This window comes from Salminus brasiliensis, chromosome 19 (assembly GCF_030463535.1).
Source record: "Salminus brasiliensis chromosome 19, fSalBra1.hap2, whole genome shotgun sequence".
NCBI lineage: Eukaryota > Metazoa > Chordata > Actinopteri > Characiformes > Bryconidae > Salminus > Salminus brasiliensis.
Window position 1 is genome coordinate 23,116,987 of NC_132896.1, and position 21,664 is coordinate 23,138,650.

A 21,664-nucleotide genomic window follows, 5' to 3' on the forward strand; every position below is an offset into this window, starting at 1 on the left:
CAGTCAGTTTGTAGGTCATGCTTATATAAGGCTTCATTTAACTTACATAAAGAAATTTTTCATGACCATAATATGTACTTGACAATAAGTAAGTAATGTGCATAATGGACCTTTAGACTGCAGATAAAAGACACTTAAACATGAGACTTGACGAAGGTTGCTTGTTTGTGTTGATATGTTGGTGAATTTGCCAAATGGGGCAGTGGTGGCTCAGCGGTTAGAGCTCCAGGATATCAATAACAGGGTTGTGGGTTCAATTCCCGGGCTCGGCAAGCTGCCACTGTTGGGCCCTTGAGCAAGGCCCTTTACCCTCTCTGCTCCCCGGGCGCTGGAGTTGGCTGCCCACCGCTCTGGGTGTGTGTATGTACTCACTGCCCTGAACACGTGAGTGTGTGTTCACTACCAGATGGGTTAAATGTGGAGGACACATTTCGCTGTACAGTGACAAATACGTGCACCTTTACATTAAATCGCATATAGCATAATCTTTGTGCCTGCATATGGCATATTTTCCAATTTCGATTTGTTACAACTTTGTAAAACAAAACATTGATATCTTTTAGAAAAATGTGCAGAGGAGTTGATCAGAGTTTTTATTAGTCTGGATGCAAATAATGGCAATAGAATCACTGCATGTCCTCAGAGATCATTAAACGTTTAACGGGTACAGCAAACAAAAAAATAGCACCTCACATATCATTCAAACTGCTGCCAAGTAAATCATACAGTAGCTCAAACAACTAGATCCTGTGTGCTACTAAGGTCTGTGAAAGGATGATTGGCACACATGTAATACAGCATGGCCATGTAACAGCTGTGGAAAATGCTGTAATGGGTGTTCTATAAGTGATCCTGTTTTTTAATCACACCTTGGTCTATAAGCCTTTGCTGGAAGCAGTCCAGTGGTGAAGGTCTAATATCCTGCATGGGCAAGAAGCTTTAAATGCTGTCATGACTAATAAGATCCCTCCAATTGCATCAAATTGGTAAGCAGTTCTGAGAGGAGTCTAATTGAGCATGTATTTTTCACCGTAAGAATCACAGTGATGTCAGACACACCTGCACCACATTCTCCTTATTGCACTCTTGCCACAAACCAGCAAGATAAAAAATACCATTGACAGCGTATTTAAAGTATATTTCTGTACCTGAAAGTGTGTAAAATACAGTAAAAGAAATACATTTAGTAAAATATTACTTGAAGAAAAGCACAAATGTTCTATTTAGATGCCATTTTGAGACAACTCAACAGTATTTTCTTTAAATGTACTGGAAATTCTAAATGCTTCAGCAAATGGTAAAGATGTAAACGTTATTCAGAGTGGGTTAATGTGAAATGCTTAATTACAGAGAAACATACATCAAATCAGAATGCCGTTTTTTCTGTCTAAATAAATAAATAAACCTTGTGTAAAAGCATAGATACGGTATGATCATAACTTATTATACCTTATTATAATTATTAAAGTTAGTTAGTATAGTTTTCAGTTTATGCTTTCAGATCAGAGCTTCATTTTCTTGTGGATGTAAGTAAATTTTCTTGTTAATCAGTTATTGTGTCTTTGTTGTCTATAAATCTAATGAATCTCCAGAATATCACAACTGCAATATAAGCAATGCAATATACTCAAAATTGTGCTATACTGTGAATAAAAAATATTTTCATTGCTTTTATTGCTTAACCACTATTTTGCCCAATTAAAAAGGATCTTTTTAGATATTTTTCACTTTCATTTATGTTATGTCACATTACCTTCATGTATTAACTGCTGTAGTTAGGAAAAGCAAGTGAACTGTAATATATGTGAATAATTATGTGTCAGTTTTGGTGAAACACTTCCTCAACTTACAACCTTTAACTAGTAAAAAGCAAATGTTACATTTAGGAATAATCAGAAATGTTTTGTGTGCCACTCTAAACCAAGGTCTACATTCATTAGTGTTGTTCTGATATACCATTTAGATGTAATTACACAGTTAAATATATATTTGTAGTGTTAAGTTGTGTTAATCACATGCCCTATATTATCACATTTACAACAGAAAATGATCAATACTGTTCATCATATGAACATTCATCAGAATTTAAACCTCTGTTTATAAGCCTTTGATTAAAAAGGCAGTACAAAGTGCATTATTGAGATTTGTTGGGAGCTTCATACTGCACATATCCCCCTTCTTCAGTTGTCTGCATTGTAAATGCCTACACTCACTCATTTTCCAATGAAACAACTGCACTACCTACATATAGATGCACTTTGTAGGTATACAGTTATTGATCTGTTGCTGTATAATTTGTCAGCCACAGTCACCATGGGAAGACAAATGAAGAGAAATCGTTTTGGATGTTCAGACACAGCCCCTGGGGTTTTTAAAGTCTTCTGTGTAAAGCTGTAGACTCAATAACTATAACTTTACATCTACAACAAGGTGTACACATGTACAAATGAGCTTGTATAAGAGTGAGATATTTCCTCAAATTACAACCAATGTCCTACATGCCCTAGAGCATATGTTGACCTATTTTAATATATATTAATTACAATTACAACTCCCTATACTCAGAATAAAGTGTTAATATCCATTCATTTTTTACCACATCATTCATTAGCCTAATGGCTCCCCACTACTTTTCAATGTTTTTCTCACAAAGGGAGTTACTCATCTTTAGTCTTTACTCATCTACTCATTTTTCAAAGCTGTGGCCTTAATTTAACTCATACTAAATGAGAAATGACAATGAGCATTAGATTTAAAATATTGCAGAAACAAAAACTATATATGAATAAAAATCACATCAGGCCTTATTCAATCTGATCTATACTATTCAATAATGTTAGAATCAGGAAATCAACACCTGAAATCAGGACAATGTTATTTTCCCTCTAATGTGTAGGCTACTGCTTATGCATAGTGGATAATGTTTCAAAAATGCTTAATCCCACAAACACTTGTGTATGTGACTGTATTCAAGTGATAATTACCTTTATCTTTATCTGATATAGCTGACATATAACTCAGTTTTTGCCATTAAACATTTTGGTAAAACCAATAAAGAGCCTTTCACCTCCACTGGCTTTTCATGACAAAAGACGTGCATTTTAGAATACCTTTACCGGTTTTGCACTACCAATATATTTCAATGTCAAGATACTTCTGAACTCAAAAACAGCCCCCAGACAATCAATTCCATATTCAAAAAAATAAAAAGAAACCCAATGTAAACCTTTACCCATCTCTTTAACATATTTAAACATATGTACATTTGATCTTCATTTTATTGAATATAGTTCAATAGTTCAATGGATTTAAGAATTTTGAAAGTGATAAAGAAGAGGTCCTATTTTAACATGTAACTTGGCCTGTTAAGATGTTTTGATTAAAATAGCTTTTGATTTTAGTAAATGTGACCCCTTAATGATGCACTTTCAACAGTGCATTTTGAGTTGTTTTTTTTTGTTATCAGGTGCAGCTGAAGATAATTAGAACATTGTTGGAGAAGCCTGTCTTTTTTATACCTCAGACATTTAGTTTGGTTTGGTCTTGACCATTGAAGTAAGTGTTTTCATTATGTCAAATCCAAAGAATTTGGTAAGATCCTAAAAAATAAGGTTTTAGTTTAGGGTTGCACAATATATTGTTTCAGCATCGCCATTGCACTGTGCGCATGCATAGTACTCACATCACAGGATGTGCAATATCAGATGCAATGTCAAATCATATTAAACATTATCATTACAACATTTTTTGCTGCTTTGTACAACAGGAAAATCAGCACTGTTCTCATTTTTTCATGATATTTATACCAGAGGCAAATTATACCTGCTCAATATCATTCTTATATGCCAATGCCTATAAGAATTTTTTATGTTTTTTTTTCATTATTAACTTCTAGTGAAAATCCCTGAAAATAGATACTTATATTTATTTAGTAGATATAAAAAAACTTACCAATATGGTGAAGCCCTATTGTAAATTACACCAAATTAGTTGGACACAGTAACAGAAGACATGCTTTGCGCAAATCAAATGCATGGAGGTGGAAACATCATGGTTTGAATCTGCTTTGCTATAGCCTGGCCTGGCAAGCTCATCATCACAGAATCCACTATAATGTTTAATTGATTTTTACTGATTTTATTGTTTTTTATTGAAAGCCTATCAAGATACTGTAGTGAACTTAGTGATACTGAGGTACTGAGTGATTTGAAATGGGCTGTGCATGCAATAAACCCCTCAATCATAATACAGCTGAAAGAATTCTGCATGGAGGAGTGGGAAAACAAACAAACAAATAAAAACATACTTCAGTGTTTAATGATTGCATGAAAGAAATGTGCTTTACACATCTTAGCCTCACTCTTGCACATTAAAGTGAGTGCTGCACTCTCTGCTGCCTGTCAGAAGCAAAATAATTTATATTTCTAAGTCCTTCATGCAGAGCAATATTGTTTACCTATTTAATTAAGGGTAAAGAATGAGCCAGGACATCCAGTCTGAAGCAATATAATTTACATTTCCCAGTTCTTCAGCAATATAATATAATATAATAATATATATAATAATGAAATGCCAATAATGAGAACAGAAATAAATGTGTTCTTTGCATGTCATAACATATTTAAAATAGTAAATAGATTTTATATAATTTTCTATACTGTATGATGAGGCTTTAGCACTAAGACACAATAATCACAATTGTGATAAAGATTTTAACTGTATTCTGAGAATAACAAGTTAATTAAAGACATGTTAGTTCAGTTTGACTAACCCTAATATTTAATTTCAAGATTGAAAAATGGAAAAAAGACAACCCTTTTGAATGTCAGACTGTAATGTATTTACAGATCATAGAACTCAATCACCGCTATGTTCACTTCCTGTTCCTTTATTATGTGCCAAATTAAAAGGAGAAACTATTAGCTTTTTTAATAAAGTGCGACTGAATAATCCCATGGTTCATTACTCTCCTCGTCAATTCACACTCTCCCTACCTGTCTCACTGGCACGGATGGAGTTGAAGACCAATTTTCAAGACAGTGGGCTTGTTGAGAATGTGATGGATGTCAGTGTAATTAATTATACAGCTCATTACTGAGTGAGAATAAATCTTTTGCTTTTATCTGGAGACCATCACTACTAATAAAATAGGCCACAGCAGGCTCCCATCGAATCCTAATTTCATTAAGAGGCCTGTCACCTTGCCTATGCCACAAGAAAAAAAAGAAAAGAAAATCCAAGAGTGAAAACACATACATATCATGTCATGTCAGTATATATAAACTTTGTTTATATGTGTATTTCACATATATTTTAAAATCAAGGTGCAATTGTGGTGAAATTTATTTATTTTGCATTTTAGACATTGACATGAAGTCTTTGGTGTGATATTGAAGGAGCACTTAAGCCTTTTCAACCTAATCTCCATATGCTGCATGTGCACTACATTGAAACAGAATGCTTTTTACACGTGTAGAAAATGTGACTTTAAACAATGGGTAAATGTTAGATGTTGGTGAAACTGAAAAGAGGTTTAAAACAGGCAAACTGCTTTAACAAACAACATCTATTTTTACAGTACCTTTTTACATCAGAACTACAGAGGAAATTTGTTGGCCTGAGTGGATGCACAAGAAAACGTTCAATAATTCATGCTGCCCATTTTCCATAGTTCACAGAAGCACTGTTCCATGTGATCTAAGCATGTTAGTAGGATAAGCTCTCACTGAAGTGCTGTTCTCAATTGTAGAATTAACTTTCCCTTGAACTCTTTCACCGCTTAGGTTCTCAGGTTCTGTTTATTCAACAATCTTTTTTGCATCAAACGTCACCATAATGTCACCATGTCCATATTTAGCCGTGAGGTTTTTGATTTGTTGTCATATTGGGCCTGTGACAGAGCGGAGCATAACAATTTAATATTTTTGGCTAAACTATCCGCTCACGGTTGGTCCGTTAACCACCTGTTTTTCAGCTACTAACAGCTAATAACATTACTTTTCTGTGAGTATTGCAAAAACAATTCATTAAAAAATGTTTTCTCAGTGTGTTTTGTGTGACAGGGTAGACATGATGTGCTTAATGGATCTGGTCAAGTATAGGGAAAAACAACAAATAATCAATACTGGATAAAAGTACAATTTGTTCTTATCCAGAGCGACTTACAAAAGTGCTTTGTTATTTACCCAGGAAAACCTCAGCTAGTTTGAATAGACTAATAATTCAAAGATACCTCTAAGTTTAGACACTGCTACACAAGTAACACAAGTAAATAAGGTGACCACTCTGCTATTTGCCCAAGTGTTCTTGGAAGAGGTGGATCATCAGTTTGCATTTGAAGACAGTGAGCGACTCTGCTGTTCGGACACCCAGGGGAAGCTCGTTCCACCACTTTGGTGCCAGGACAGAAAAAAGCATGGACGCTTGTCTTCCGTGGATTTTAAGGGATGGCGGGTCGAGCCGAGCCGAGCCGTACTTGAAGCTCGAAGGGCTCTTGGTGTGGATTGACTTTTGACCATTGCCATCAACTATGGAGGGGCTGGTCCGTTCTTGGCTTTGTAGGCCAGCATCAAGGTTTTGAATCTGATGTGGGCAGCTACCGGAAAACGCAGCAGTGGAGTGACATGGCTGAATTTAGGAATGTTGAAGACGACCCGTGCCGTTGCATTCTGGATAAGTTGCAGAGGCCTGATGGTGCGCAGAGGGAGACCAGCCAGAAGAGAGTTGCAGTAGTCAAGTCTCGATGTGACGAGAGACTGAACAAGCACCTGGGCGGTCTCTCTAGAGAGGAAGGGTTGAATTCTCCGAATGCTGTACAGAAGAAATCTGCATGGCCGAGTTACATTTGCGACATGACTTGAGAACAATAATTGATCATCCATGCCTACACCACGTTTTTAGGTTGATTTTGGCATGGTCTGGCTAGCTGATGGCGAGAAGTCATTGTATATCAGGGTATATAAATCTAGGCACCCTTTTTGAGAACTGCTGAAGTGTTGCTCTTAGTGACACTGAAATTGACACTGCACCATAATGGTGCTATTTCCTCCTTACTCTCTTGCTATAGTTTGTGCTTCAGTGTGGCTCGCCCTAATCCACAGCCTATCATAATGGTACAGATAATCTTCCTCTTCCTGGTGTTTGCCCTGAATGGGGGGCTTTGGGTTGTGATGTCCGAGTGTGTGCGTGTGTTTGGTATGTGTTCTTAGTGAGATCCTGTTATTTGCAGAGAGGGGGCTTCGTGGGCTTTTCAAAGGACAAGAATGATCATCACTGTTTACAAAATCTTGAGATCTTGAGTTACTTACAATATCAGGACCCACTTTTTTCCACATAAGATACATAAAAGGCATGGAATATATATAAAATAATTTATAAAATATTATATTTTAATGTAATATAATGCAAAAGTAATGTGTGCATTACTTAATGTACAAAAATACCTGGCATTGGACATTTATGTATTGTACATCCTATATCCTTCTCTGTTTGATATATATATATATATATATATGTTCTCATTCACAAACACACACATACACACATGTGCCCCATATATTAATGACCAGGTGAGGAAAAAAATAAAATAGATACATAAATAAATAAAATAAAAATAAATAAAAATGAAAAAAAAAAAAGTCAGATACAGTGGCAAGAAAAAGTATGTGAACCCTTTGGAATAAACCTAATTTGTCATAAAATGTGATCTGATCCTTATCCAAGTCAAGCGTATTGATGAATGTAATGTGCCTAAAATAATAACACAAACAATGAATCAATAATTAAAACCATAAAAATGTCATGGTGCTAGTGGATAAAGTATGTGAACCTTGAAGGTAATGATCTCAAAAAGGCTAATTGGAGTCAGGTGGAGTCTTCATAAGAAAATGAGTTTGGAGGTGTGGACTAGGGCTACTCACTGATAAAAAAACTCAAACTTTTGAGTTTGCTCTGTACAAGAAGGATACGGCTATGTGAGCCATACCTCGCCAAAAAGAGCTTTCAGAGGAAACCTCTGAAATGTGCATGTCTGAATGATGTGCATGTCTGATCCACAGCTATGAATATGAATATGGTTAGGGAAGAACTACATACCAGAATAGTATTACAGGGGTACACTGTTATAAAGAAGACAAAGAGATGTGGATTAGAACTGCTGGACACATGCAGAAGGTTTGGGATTCTGTATGTACACCAATAATCCGTGTTAGCAATGCTGGTAAGGACGGCGGACTTTTACGATAGCGATGTCACCCACATAGCAGCGATGCTCAGCAAGGCCTGTGTTCTGGCGATTTGTTCTACCCATCAATATGTCTACTTACATTTTTAATACCTTAAACATTTTTAATGTTTTCATGATCATTCTTGGGTGCATCATACAATCTGCACTAACTGGTAATATTTGCTTGAGTGTTACAAATGTAAATTACGATTCAAATAAAAAAAATACAATGAAATGATTCCTCATTATTTTAAATGCATTATATTTGTCTTGACAGTGATTTACATTATCCAAATATATTTCCTATACTTTTGCTTGGAGCACTCTTTTAGCCGAAAAGGACAAGCAAGGAGACCTTACTAACCTAAGTGAATTCAGTACTGAACTTAATGTGCTTAAAACACTAACACAAACACATTTTTTCGTTTTATAATCATGGCAGGTAAATCATAGAGCCTTACATTATTTGTTAATATGTATATATAACTATCACTCTCAAACAAAAGTGATACGTCTAACGTCTTGCTGCAAGAACTCAACCAAGCCTGCATGGTGACTTTTTTCCCTAGGTATGTGAATTGCAAATTAATCTCTCCAGTGTTCTCTGCCATGTTGTTTGGAAATGAGTGATCAGCAAAGCTAATGGGATGCAGAGGTGGGTGTTATGTTCACATAACAACTACAAGACAGGCTATCAAAGTGGCAATAAAGAGCGTTTCGCAACAATGCAACACTCTGCAACAGTACATCTATTAAAAAGACAAATGTGCCATGCACGAGAAAAGTGAGACTAAGGAACACCGTCACTCCAGGGAGGTAAAATAAATAAATAAATAAAAGAAAAATCTGCTCTCGAAGCAGTAGAAAAACAGTTTAAGTTATTACTCACAGTCATGCATCCGTCTGAAAACCTTTCACCCAAGAGAACCCAAGAAAGCAATCATTCTCGAGGAATGTTTAAATGTTGCACTTTTTATGTATACGCTTATTACTTTGATTGCTATATTTCAAAAATCCTTAAAAAGAGTTCCTCCAGTGTTCTTTAGCAAAGGTACTGGTTTTATACATAACTATAGCAGCTCTAAGAAATATGCCTAAATGAGTATTGTCTAATACAAGACTCATTTGAAATGCTTCTTCAAATACAAAAAAAAAAAAACTCTTGTAGATGGGCCTTTGTATAAGCTTTTTATACTATACCTAGTTGCCCTTATGACAATAATTGACTACAATTGCAAGAAAAGTAATATGTAATTATCTGGATTTCTGCATTGATTACTAATAAAATTTGGTCTCTAAATCACAATTATAGACAACACAATTTAAGATAATAATACACTAACAGTCATACGATTCATATATTTTTCTAAGCACATTGTGTACACACTGACAGTGTAGGCTAGCTAGAAAAAAGTAAGTGAACTATTAAACGTCATTACCTGTAGTTCCCCGTTTAGCTTCAATTACCCCCGCTAAATGTTTCCTGTAAGTGCAAATAAGATTTGAACAACATTGGAAATGTGGACCAAATGTGGACTATTTCTCCCTGCAAATGTTGCAAAAAAAAAAAAAAAAAAGTTGCAAAAAATGCAATTCTTTAACATTTTAGGTCAGGATTCTGATTAGGATATTCCAAAACACAAGTAATCTTTTTCACCCATTTTTTTGTTGATTTTCTTGTGTGCTTTCCGCCATTGTCTTGCTGCATCATTCAACGTCTCTCTCCTTCAAACACTGTTGTGCAAATGCAGAAAGAAGTTCATTGAACATTTCCAGAGAAGCATTGTCTGGTGGGACTCAAACCCATGGTCTTTGAATTGCTCTTGCTATTCACATAGAAGTACAATATGCTACCCATTGCCTCAAGACTTCCACACTTTTTATGCATACAAAAAAGGACTGATGGGGAAAAATACATTTAATATGAACACAAACAACATTTTGGGTATTTCAGTTTTTGGATTTTAAAAGCTGGATAGATGCAACCTTCACAAGACCTTTCATGGAAAATGTCATGGCTGAGTGACTGTAAATCAATAAACATCTTCCGCTACAAAGCTAAGAATATTTGCACTGAAGACATGCAGAAAGCTAATTAACAACATTATGTGTAATACTGACTGCAAAAATAATAAATATGCTAATACAACACTAACTATGCTCTTGGCTCTAACTTCAAATGTTTATAAATTCTCATTAAACTGATTTTGTGAATACCTTACAAATTTGCAGACTATGCTAATAATTAAGATGCACACAGTTGTCAGGGTTTGTGCCATCTGGTAAATTATGTTAGCACAATGCTATATACTTTCCAAAAGGGAATTCCCTTCTTTGTTCATGCATAGACTAGTGCAATCACCCACTTACAGTGGTATTGTTTATCTACATTTGGAAGACATAATATAAACCATTCCAAAACAACACTGTAGCTGAAATGTATTCACACAAAACCCACCTGGCATTAAACCTCACACCCTGAATTTTACAAACCCTTAGCTATTGCAGTGCGTTGTTCCCTGCTTGTACTGACCTCTTTAAATTGCAGAAGGGTCACTGGTAGTCATGACACTGTTGTAATTCACACACCGATGCTAAGTGAATTAGACTGAAAATCAATGGCTTTTTAAAAACCATAACTCAATACACAGGGCATGAGGGCATTTTACTAAACAACAAAGCTTCTATGATTACATACCCTTGATCAATCAATTACCACCAATGTTTGTGCAAGGATTGATTACCTCAGATTAAATGATTAATCAATTACATTATAAAGAGGTAGATTTTAATAATGTGACAGGTATGTCAGGGTTTTCTGCGTATCCTGACAGGTTGTGAGTTATAATCTGCTGTGATGCAATTTTTTTTTAAAACAAATATGGACCACATGGAGCATAATGGATTGACTTTTAGTACAGATGGCAAAGTATAGTTTAATCAGAGACATTACATGTGTGATGTCTCTGCATTGATAATTAATTTCCCCATTGCGTTAAATTAGTAACTGTAATACTGGTTAATAAACTTTACTTAGTCAACCTTAAAAATGTAAAAGCTTTAATATTAAAATATTAAAGCTTTAAATGCATTACCTTTGCAGTGATGTCCAGACATTCAGTAATATATGCTTTGAGGACTATTTTGTAGGGTTGTTTTTTATAATAAGGACACAGGGAACTATATGAAAACACTGCATTATTAATATATTGTCATATATCAGGACATTTATGGAGAAACATCTGCAGCCTCTGCTGAGATTTGCCTCTCTGCCAATGCCTTATTCTGCCAATTCAAAACTTATTCTGTCATTGACTCATTTAGTGTTTGGTGGACTAGAGGATTGATGTTTGAATAAACAAGACATACTGGCAATTTAACAATTTATTAATTTAACAAACAGGAGCTGTTCACACAAAATCAAGCAAATCAGCTCTACTCTATCTACTGTTATTGTATCGGTGCATGTTCTTTACAAATGTGGCACCATTTAAAAGGGAAATTAACAGACCTTTCAGTCTGTATAAGATTTACTGGCAAGAAGCATTGTTACAACAAAGAAATAATATATATATACCTGGGACCTTTAATTAGCTGGATATTGTGTCATTTTATCAAGATAACAACAGTTGTGCACAGACATTACATACACTCATTATGGACACAAATGTCATGCCAATATGGGCTTTCGAGGATATCTTTGTTCTACTGCAGAAAGGGTGTACAACACACACCTATAATGGGGTGGGGGGTTGCTGCACAAGTTGTCATTTTATGGGGGACTTTCCAAACTCAACACAGCATCAGAATTGTACATACAGGCTATTAGATCAACATACTTCCACTTAGATTATTAACTGAATGGTGCAGAAAGGCCTCTTAAATTCTTATCATCATGACTGCCTACAACTGGTAGCTACAGCTGCTAATAAGACAGCTCTCATTGAATTGACCAGCACAGAACACAATGTGAATGTCTAAGGCAAAAAGTAGTTCTACCTTGTCAGTTTATTATTACAAGACTATTATTATTTTTTCCTGCTATTCCAGTGTGTCTGTCATTTCCGTGACAACACAGATGCGTCTGGTTTCCTTGGTGGAAACTTGGTGAAAAAAGTTTTTTATTATATATGTATTATATATTAAATAAATACATTATAATAATAAGAAAAATAATAATAATTGTTCTGTAAATTGATATTGTTTTATCTGTGTTTGTTAAGGGGACGAGAGACACCTTTGGGTGCACTCATGCCCCACCAAGCTTATTGCCCTCTTTCGCTCTCTCTCACTCTCTGTTCGTACTTAGCGCAAAAATCTTTTAAACTTTTTATTATGTGAATTTGACAGTTGTTCTTTACATTGTGTCAAAATTCTATGATATATAGACCAATAGAATTTACCACAGCAAGCTTATTGTGTTGTACTCTCATTCTGACCCAGAAAATTTATAGTTTCAAGAAATCACTGAAAGCCAATATATGCCAATATAATTCAGCTTATGTTAAATGCTCCAATGTTTGAAAAAATAAATTAGCAAATAAATAAAACAACCAAAAAAAAAACAAACCCACATTTAGTCAGTATACATTTTAGTCAAAGAACAAAAGTGGCATAAACTTAATTTTCCAAGTCAGTGAGTGTAATCAAACAAAACCTGCACAATGCAACGTCAGCTGCTAAATTATATGGCCTACTTAACACCATGTAGTGCTACATGCCGACCTACAGAAGGTACCTAGGACTTTTAGACTTTGGGTTTTTTCCTTTACTGAACCGTTAATGTATGCAGTGCAGCCATGAGTTTGACACCTACAGTCACATTGAAGGGTGCTGAGTCATTACTTAACCAACATGTTTAGTATGGTTTAGAAAGTGCATCTAAATTCCCAGACTATTTCCTACTGCATCCAACTGTCTCTTTTTTCACATTTTCTTCACAGTTTACCCAGCAATGACTTTAAGGTGTATAAAAGCATCTATTACCTGTAGCAAATTCTTAAATCCTTTAAACCTATTTTAACTAACCTATCATCAACAAAATTTAAGTTACAGGGAACAAAAAATGCACTACAGCAATTTTAATACTTTTTCCTCACCGAGTTTTCTCTGCATAAATGACCTATTTCAGTCCTCAAATGTAATTTGCGAGAGTGTACTACCTACTAAAACTGACTGTGCAACTTTGTGAACATAAGCAGCACAATGTAAGCACAAGAGGCACTGTAAACTCAGTCAGTGACCTGTTAAAGCATCTAACCATGCTAATATGAAACCAATTGATAACCATTCCTGTGTTTAAAGCAACTTTATGTAGCATTATTACCTCAAAATAACAGCTTCAAAATCATTTTGATGCTCCACTCAGTAGTAAAAAGGAGAACGCTGGGAACTGCACTACGTAACTTTGATGAAGCGGGCATGAGACTGCTCGTGAGAACTGAGTAATGCTGCCTAACCTGGGTCATATTTGTGTAAAATCCAGTAACATTACTCTACTGCATCAGTCCAAATGCTTCTTTCACTTTTTATGTCAGTTCTGTATCTCTCAGCTTGTGAAGTGCACATTTGCTGCAAGGCACAAATTGTCTTCACCGCAGTGAATTATATTCTCCAAAAATACCCCAAAATACACATAATGTTGCTTTTAAAAAGTCACCTAGCAGATGAATTATACTAGTTTCTAGGTCACCAAACAGCATGAGACATTTATAATTTTAATATGTAAAACAAGTTTTAACTCATTTTTCCTTACTTTATAATTGATGCCTGTACAGGTAGAGAAAGGGCAGTGAGTAATGAGTAATCATATTACAGTTTAAAAGACATGATCTCATCAATAACATCTGCCACCAGATGTATCAGCATGTGGAACTGAAGGACCACTGGGAAACTGACTGAAGAAGTTTAGCACTTGGTTTTGATGCAGTACCATAGCTCAATTCAGAGAGTGTGAAAAACCTCCCACTTATGGCCAGGGAGAGGAAAGAGAGAGGCAAAGAGACAACCTCTGCCTGCATGTGATGCCTTTGACACACTTTAGTGTCGGATCACAGAACATGAAGGGTCATGAAGCGCTATGTGGAGACAAATGAGTTTGTCGTTTGATGTCATCTTGAAGCAGACGAAGACAGAAAGGAAGCAGCAGCTGTTCCTGACAGCTCATACATCCTGTTTCTAGGTTTTAGCTCATTAGCACACCAAAATGACTCACTTAGCTCTGGATGTGAGGCTTTGAGGCAATGTCATCGGTCCCACTGCCATATCATCAAATACAAGGAGTGCCATGTAAACTTTATGTTCAGTTATTATTGTTCTTCTGCCATACTCGTTAAATGTAATTAAATGACCATAAATGTTAGCTACATAAGGTGTTATCTGTACAACTGATTCACATTTTGTATTAACAGGTCCTACTGATTCTTTTTCTTCTATTTTGATGTTGAAATATTACAAACACATGGCAAAATGTAAACTTCCCCTTCAAAAACAAAACCAGACTTGCAAAAATAAAATTCATTAAATTCAATCTAAATTTCTACTTAGAAGCACAAATGTAACCTGCTTTAAAGAATTTCTATTTTTAATTATTTAAATGTGAGAAGTATATTCGTTAGCCCTCTAGATAATGTTAGGGTATTAAGGTCAGAAAAGATTTTAAAAGTAATTTGATAATTAATAATAATAATAACAATCAATTGATTACACTTAAAAATCAAAAATGCATTCATTGAAATGACTACTGTTATTGATACTGGGTTGATATACTGGATAAACAAGATAAACATTCATGGATGTTTGTTGTGCATAGGTAACTGTTAGAAAGCTATTCAAAGTTAGTTTCTGAGACTCCATGCAGGATGTACAGCTCTGAGCCGATTTCACCACTGTGGGTCATGTACTAGCTATCCTATCAGTGTTGTCTGCTGTGGCATGTAGCGGCTCCCTGGGATAGACTAGGCTTTGTGTTCAGAGGGGCTGAGGCAGGCAAGGGTGAATGAGCTGGGGGCTTGATTTCACACTGCACTTGGCAGCTGCTCGTCCTACCGTCAGAACCAAGTACACACCCTTAGGGTCAGATGCATTGGCCTGGAATGCCGGGCCTGCTGTATGGCTGAAGAAATACTAGTCAAAAGCTGGAATAAATAAATCTGTTGTACATCACTGCTGATAGTAATATTTCTCTTTAAAGACGAAGCATGTACTACTACACAGAACCATTTTTGCTGAGATTGTATGATTTGAGATACTACAGTATGGGTACCAATTCACCATAGTATTAAACATGTTTATTGAGTTTTAGGGAAAATTCAGGGCAGAATTTAGCATGCACATAAGAGTTGTCAGATTAGAAACACCCGCTTTGTACACTTGCATACCTTTATTGGCTACAGAAACAATTATGTGTCCGTTCCGATTTGAATGGACAATTGGCTTGTTCAGAAACTGCTACACTACATACAGCAACATTGCTGTGGCAGCAGGCTAAGGAAACATTGTGGACCAGCACTTAATTTTGAGACAACACTTTTCCTTAATGTCACAACATTTCAGTCTCTATTTCCTTGTTTTATTAAACATTTTGAATTTGTGATGTTTTGGGGCATTTAAAGCATGAAAATCTCCCTTTTACTTTTCATTTGATAGTAGAAATAGAAGAAAAACAAGAAAATAGAAATAGAAGAAAAATTGGCTTCTAAAAACAGTGTGTCCTCCCCTTCTGATGCCCAGAGCATAACAGATAACATGACAAAATATTGCTAGCTTCTGCAATTGTCTGTAAAAATAACAGCCAAATAATTCCATGTGTAAATTATTAATGCATGTAATGCATCCTCCACACACACACTCAACACACATCAACATGCTTAATTACAGCCTTATTTAAAGATTCTCTATGTCATGTTTGATTTCATCTTTGGTACATACAGCAGGTTTGTTGTCCGTTAATGTTGTCCGATAATTCTGACAAGCACACTGCAACAATAAATTGTAGCAGTCATTTCACATATTTTAACTCTGCATCAGTATTTTACTTTGTTCCTATCCTTATAAGTCTATGTTCCCAAACACATCCAAGTATTCTTGTTATCAGATGTTGTATGGCCCTATGAGACTACCCTGGTATCTCCAGGTTTGATGTACAAGTGTATATGCAAAGCAAGACGTACCTGTGACTTTGAGCTCTGTTGTTCTTCTCACCACTCTGCTCCCATACTGTAGCTCACAGGTGTAGTTTCCTCCATCATCCTCCTCCACTATTGGAATCCACAGACTGGTGGTGTTGATGATGATAGAGCTCCTCCACTCTTTCTTCTGACACTCCTGTAGATACAAATCAAAGTCCAACAAAACAGCTGACACGAATAACACGTTGGGTCTATGACTGCACTTTCACACATTTGTTCAACAGTTAGGTTTCTTTTGTAACAAGTAATTCAATATAGTGACAAGCATAGTTGGATTATCTGATGGTGTGGACAAATGCAATATAGTTGCACTCAAAATGACTCAACCCCAACAAAAAATTTGGATAATTTGAAAAATGAAACATTCACAACCAATATAACAAGTGGTTTCTCCAATCAGAAAATTACACTTTTAATGACTACTGCAGTCTCAGAGTTATTTAACAATAACAAGATTAGTACGTAGTACTAATTAGTACGTAGTAGAGCACGCTTTTGCTGTTATGAGCTGCAAAAGTGATGCCAGACACCAGCATCTGGCAGTGTTCCTGAGGAATCTTATTCCTTGTGGGCAGTGGCCTCCAGTACACTAACATTCATGAATTTGAGGGTGACCATCTTCAAGCATACCTCAAAGTTCAGAAAGGATTGGTTTCAGAAGATGTCCTAGAAGATTCTGGAGTGATTGCCACAGGCACCTGACTTGAATCCCATAGAATATTTTTGGTGGGCTTTTTTTTCAGTTGCAGCACACAAACCCAAGAATATTAGTGAACTGCCATTGACAATGAAGAATGGGCTAAGATTCTTCAAGAACACTACCAGAAATTGTTGTCTGGCTATGCATTATGTTTGCAGCAGGTCTTAACAGCTAAAGAGTGCACTACTAAGTACTAATGCCACTGATCATAAAAAGGATGAATAATTCAGAAACTGGCATTAAAAGTGGCTTGGTCACTTGTTATATTAGTTATGTTGTATATGTCTTTCAGTTGTTCTTGTTTGATTTATTTTGCTAATAAACCTACTTCACAATAGGGGTTAAAAAGAAGTGCAACTGTATGTGGACAAAAGTATTGGGACAATTGCTCACTTACTTTTTTCATGTTTCTTCCTACATCAAGGGTATTAAATTTAATGAAAAATCTTAAATTTGTCTTGCTTTTGTTGGAGTACTGGATTGCTTTTGTTGTCTCTACTTTCCAGGTAAATATTTCTAGATTTTAATTTATTTGATCGCCACCCTACCTCATCCCAAAGTGTGAGATGGATCATAAGTCTAGAGAACACAGTTCTCCACAGACAACACTGCTCCACAGCTTAATGATGGGCACTTTATCCCCCCTAGCCCACGCCTGGCTTTGTGCCAATAGGTTCATGATTGTCTGTTCCATAGAGTCCTATTCTATTGGCAATACTTTTTTAACAGGAGCTAGACAAGCTGTGTGTGTGCATTTGCACATATGTGACAGGAAAGATTGCAACTTAACGTAGTCGTATGCATTCATTAGAAGGAGTGTCCACAAACATTTGGATTTCCAGTGTGTCTACAACCCACAAAGAAAGAAAGAGAGAGGGAGGACGTATTTGTGATCTTCATCTTTGAATTCAGATTAGGCTTTAAAACATTTTTGATGGAGATTCTGATATTAATTTTGATGAACAGTTTCACTTGACATATGAAACATTTCAATGCAGAAGCATTCCATCAGATTTTATTGTGTCTCTAGCAAGCACTACAAATAAATTCAATACTATACCTTATACCATGTCATGATGGGCTGTTTGTAAGGGGCTAGGTAGTCATCAATTTCTGGGCAGGTGATCATTTTGCTCTTGGTGATTTCTGCCTTCTCCAAGTACCGTATTTGACTGCTAAAACAAAGGCCGTCATCACTTTCCTCTACCGTCAAGGACATGGACACCTTCATGCAGTATGTTGTATTTCTGTAAAGATATAAGATTCATAAAAGTATTTTTGACTAATGGTTCATTTGCTTTATTCAGTAGCATTTGCTACATAAACACAAACTGTTTTCTCCACTTGTTTGCATAAATACACCAACAAAATTACAATGATCTCAACTAAAAGGGATAACTGATCTTCTCAGTTCCAATTAGTTCACTGTAAGTAAGTCATTTGCCACAACAATGGGCAGCTGAATGGGCATATTATTATCTAAATAAATATTTGATAATCTTCACTGTACATTGTACTTTGTGCAAGTGTATAAAGTAGAAACTGTATAAAGTGCAACCATCACTGTCTGAGAACACAGGTCGTAGGATTACCACTGGCTGTGGCAACAAATTTGTTTCTCATTTTTGAACACTACAGCAGCACCACAAAACAATTACGTTCATGACATCTTAAAAAAACCCACAATGAAATATTTACTGATGGAATTCAGCAATTATCTAATGCCCTTTATTATACGCATGTTCGGAACCAATAAATTTTCTACAAGGAGAAATATAAACATTATTGCTACTGATGTGGCACACAGAAATGAGTAAAAAAGAACAGCACTACATAAATAATGATTTTCCCAGGACATACCGCACTGTGTTCCCCCTAACGGACAGCTTGCATCTCAGCAGCTTAGGTGCAGGGGTGATGGTTGTATCCTTATTCTTATTAAAAATTCATGGGGCCTTGGGGCCAGGGATTACACAGCAGCCTGGTGTGTCAGCTTCAGCACTGAAGCTCCTTTAACAGGTTCAACAAGCTGGATGCCAAGATTTAACATTTCACCATGAAACATTCATCAGCTGGCGAATTGGACATCAGGCCACTGTATGTGGGATGTCCCTCTGTGAACGACAGGATTACTGTGGTAAAGACTTGGCCGTGGTCCCAGCAGAAAAAAATTGCCATTGGATACCTAGTTCTCATCTATCTCTATCCCTATCCATTTATCTCCTTCCCTAGTCATCAATAGCCTGTGAATTTACATATCTGTCACTCCTACCTGCTTGGATCTGCCATTGACAAGATCTACGCTTTAATAAAAGCCAGTTATTGAAAAGTCTTTTTGACGTCAAAAAAAAACAAAAACAACAAAAAAAAAAAACACAAATGCAGGTCCAAGTACGTCTAATTATTTCCATGCAAAGAAAAAGGAAATGTATTTCTTTTTGCTTCATCTATTTGGGTGAGCAATATGAAGTCAATGCAATTTTAAAACATTATGCCACCATGTACTTTTACAATAAACCAAGCATCCTGATGAGCTCCAATTACAATTATCAACATTAAAAAAGAGATTAATCAAATAGAGAGCTTGTAAACATGCTTGTATATGGGAACTGTGGAATAATGTGGATACAACATGTTTAATATTAATGGGAGTTTTCTAGAGAACACCCAGACAAAAAACAGGACATTTAGAACAATGTGCTTTGGACCAAAGTTTAATTACTTGGACATAGTAACAAGTTTCGCGTAACCCCACCACAGAATTAGAAATAATAATCCATGTAAACAGTGAAGTAATTGACATCATTGGTAGACCTCAACTATGAGAGACAAAATGAGAAAAGAAAAATCAGAAAATCACATTGTCTGATTTTTAAAGAATTTATTTGCAAATAATGGAGGAAAATAAGTATTTGGTCAATAACAAAAGTTCATCTCAACACAGACTTTCAACTCCCTCCAAAGCTTTTCTATGGGGTTGAGATCTGGAGACTGGCTAGGCCACTCCAGGACCTTGAAATGCTTTTTACGAAGCCACTCCTTTGTTGGGCTGGCAGTGTGCTTGGGATCACTGTCATGCTGAAAGACCCAGCCACGTTTCATCTTCAATGCCCTTGCTGATGGAAGGAGTACTCACAATACATGGCCCCATTCATTCTTTCATGTACACGGACCAGTCGTCCTAGTCCCTTTGCAGAGAAACAGCCCCAAAGCATGATGTTGCCACCCCTATGCTTCACAGTTGGTATGGTGTTCTTTGGATGCAACTCAGCATTCACTCTCCCCAAACACAACGAGTTGTGTTTGTACCAAACAGTTCTACTTCATCTGACCATAAGACATTCTCCCAATACTCTTAAAAAAAACATCCAAGTGCTCTCTAGCAAACTTCAGATGCGCAGCTTTCTGCAGGTCATTCACTAGGTCCCCCCGCGTGGTTCTGGGATTTATGCTCACCGTTCTTGTGATCATTTTGACCCCACAGGCTGAGATCTTGCGTGGAGCCCCTGATCGAGGGAGATTAGCAGTGGTCTTGTAGGTCTCCCATTTTCTGATTATTGCTCCCACAGTAGATTTCTTCACACCAAGCTGCTTGCCTATTGCAGATTCAGTCTTCCCAGCCTGGTGCAGGTCTACAATTTTGTTTCTGGTGTTCTTCGACAGCCCTTTGGTCTTCACCATAGTGGAGTTTGGAGTGTGACTGTTTGAGGTTGTGGGCAGGTGTCTTTTATACTGTTAACGAGTTCAAACAGGTGCCATTAATACAGGTAATGAGTGGAGGACAGAGAAGCCTCTTAAAGAAGAAGTTACAGGTCTGTGACAGACAGAAATCTTGCTTGTTTGTAGGTGACCAAATACTTATTTTCCACCATTATTTGCAAATTAATTCTTTATAAATCATACAATGTGATTTTCAGATTTCAGATTTCAGAAATTTTAACATGACTGTATGTGTATGTGTTTACACACATATATATTAAATACATATATGTGTGTAAGTATAATGTTGGTCTCCTTTTTCTTTTAGTCCATTTATTAAATATACCCTGACAAGCATTGTAAGAACTGCAGGCCTCACTTGCCTCAGTTAAAGTCAGTGTACATGATGTCACAATAAGAATTGAGCAAAATGTCAATCCATGGGAAAGTGCTTGTGTCTACTGTTGCCATTTTGTCAATTCGGCAGGTAGCCCTTTTCAGATAAAATAAATTTACAGATTTATTTTGTTACCACTTTCTTGCTAATATAATATATTTTTTTTACCAGCAGCACCGACTTCAAGCAGAGTACTCAAAAAAAACTAGGCCTGATCCGGACCAAGACTACCTTTTTTTGGCCTGAACAAATTTTGGTCCTTTGGTTCGGACCATGGCTCACGGCACCTTTCACACCTGCTATTTTAGTTCGCAAAATAGTCTGAGGCTGCTTTGATTCTGCATGACCTAGACACTTGGCATAATAATGGCACCATGAAGCTCTCCATCAGAAAATCCTGAAGGAGAATGTCCAACCATCGGTTCTGCTTAACCGAGGTTGGTTTATGCAGGAGC

General features: G+C 36.3%; 1 protein-coding gene across 1 annotated transcript in view; it reads right to left on the bottom strand.

Moving 5' to 3' along the window:
- il1rapl2 (interleukin 1 receptor accessory protein-like 2) overlaps positions 1–21,664 on the bottom strand; it is a 244,302-nt gene that overhangs the window by 73,893 nt on the left and 148,745 nt on the right. The window contains exons 4-5 of the mRNA XM_072663356.1: positions 18,174–18,360; positions 16,396–16,549 (exon numbers count right to left, since the gene is read on the bottom strand). Of these exons, the coding sequence (XP_072519457.1) occupies positions 16,396–16,549; positions 18,174–18,360 (341 nt within the window). The remainder of the gene's footprint in view (positions 1–16,395; positions 16,550–18,173; positions 18,361–21,664) is intronic.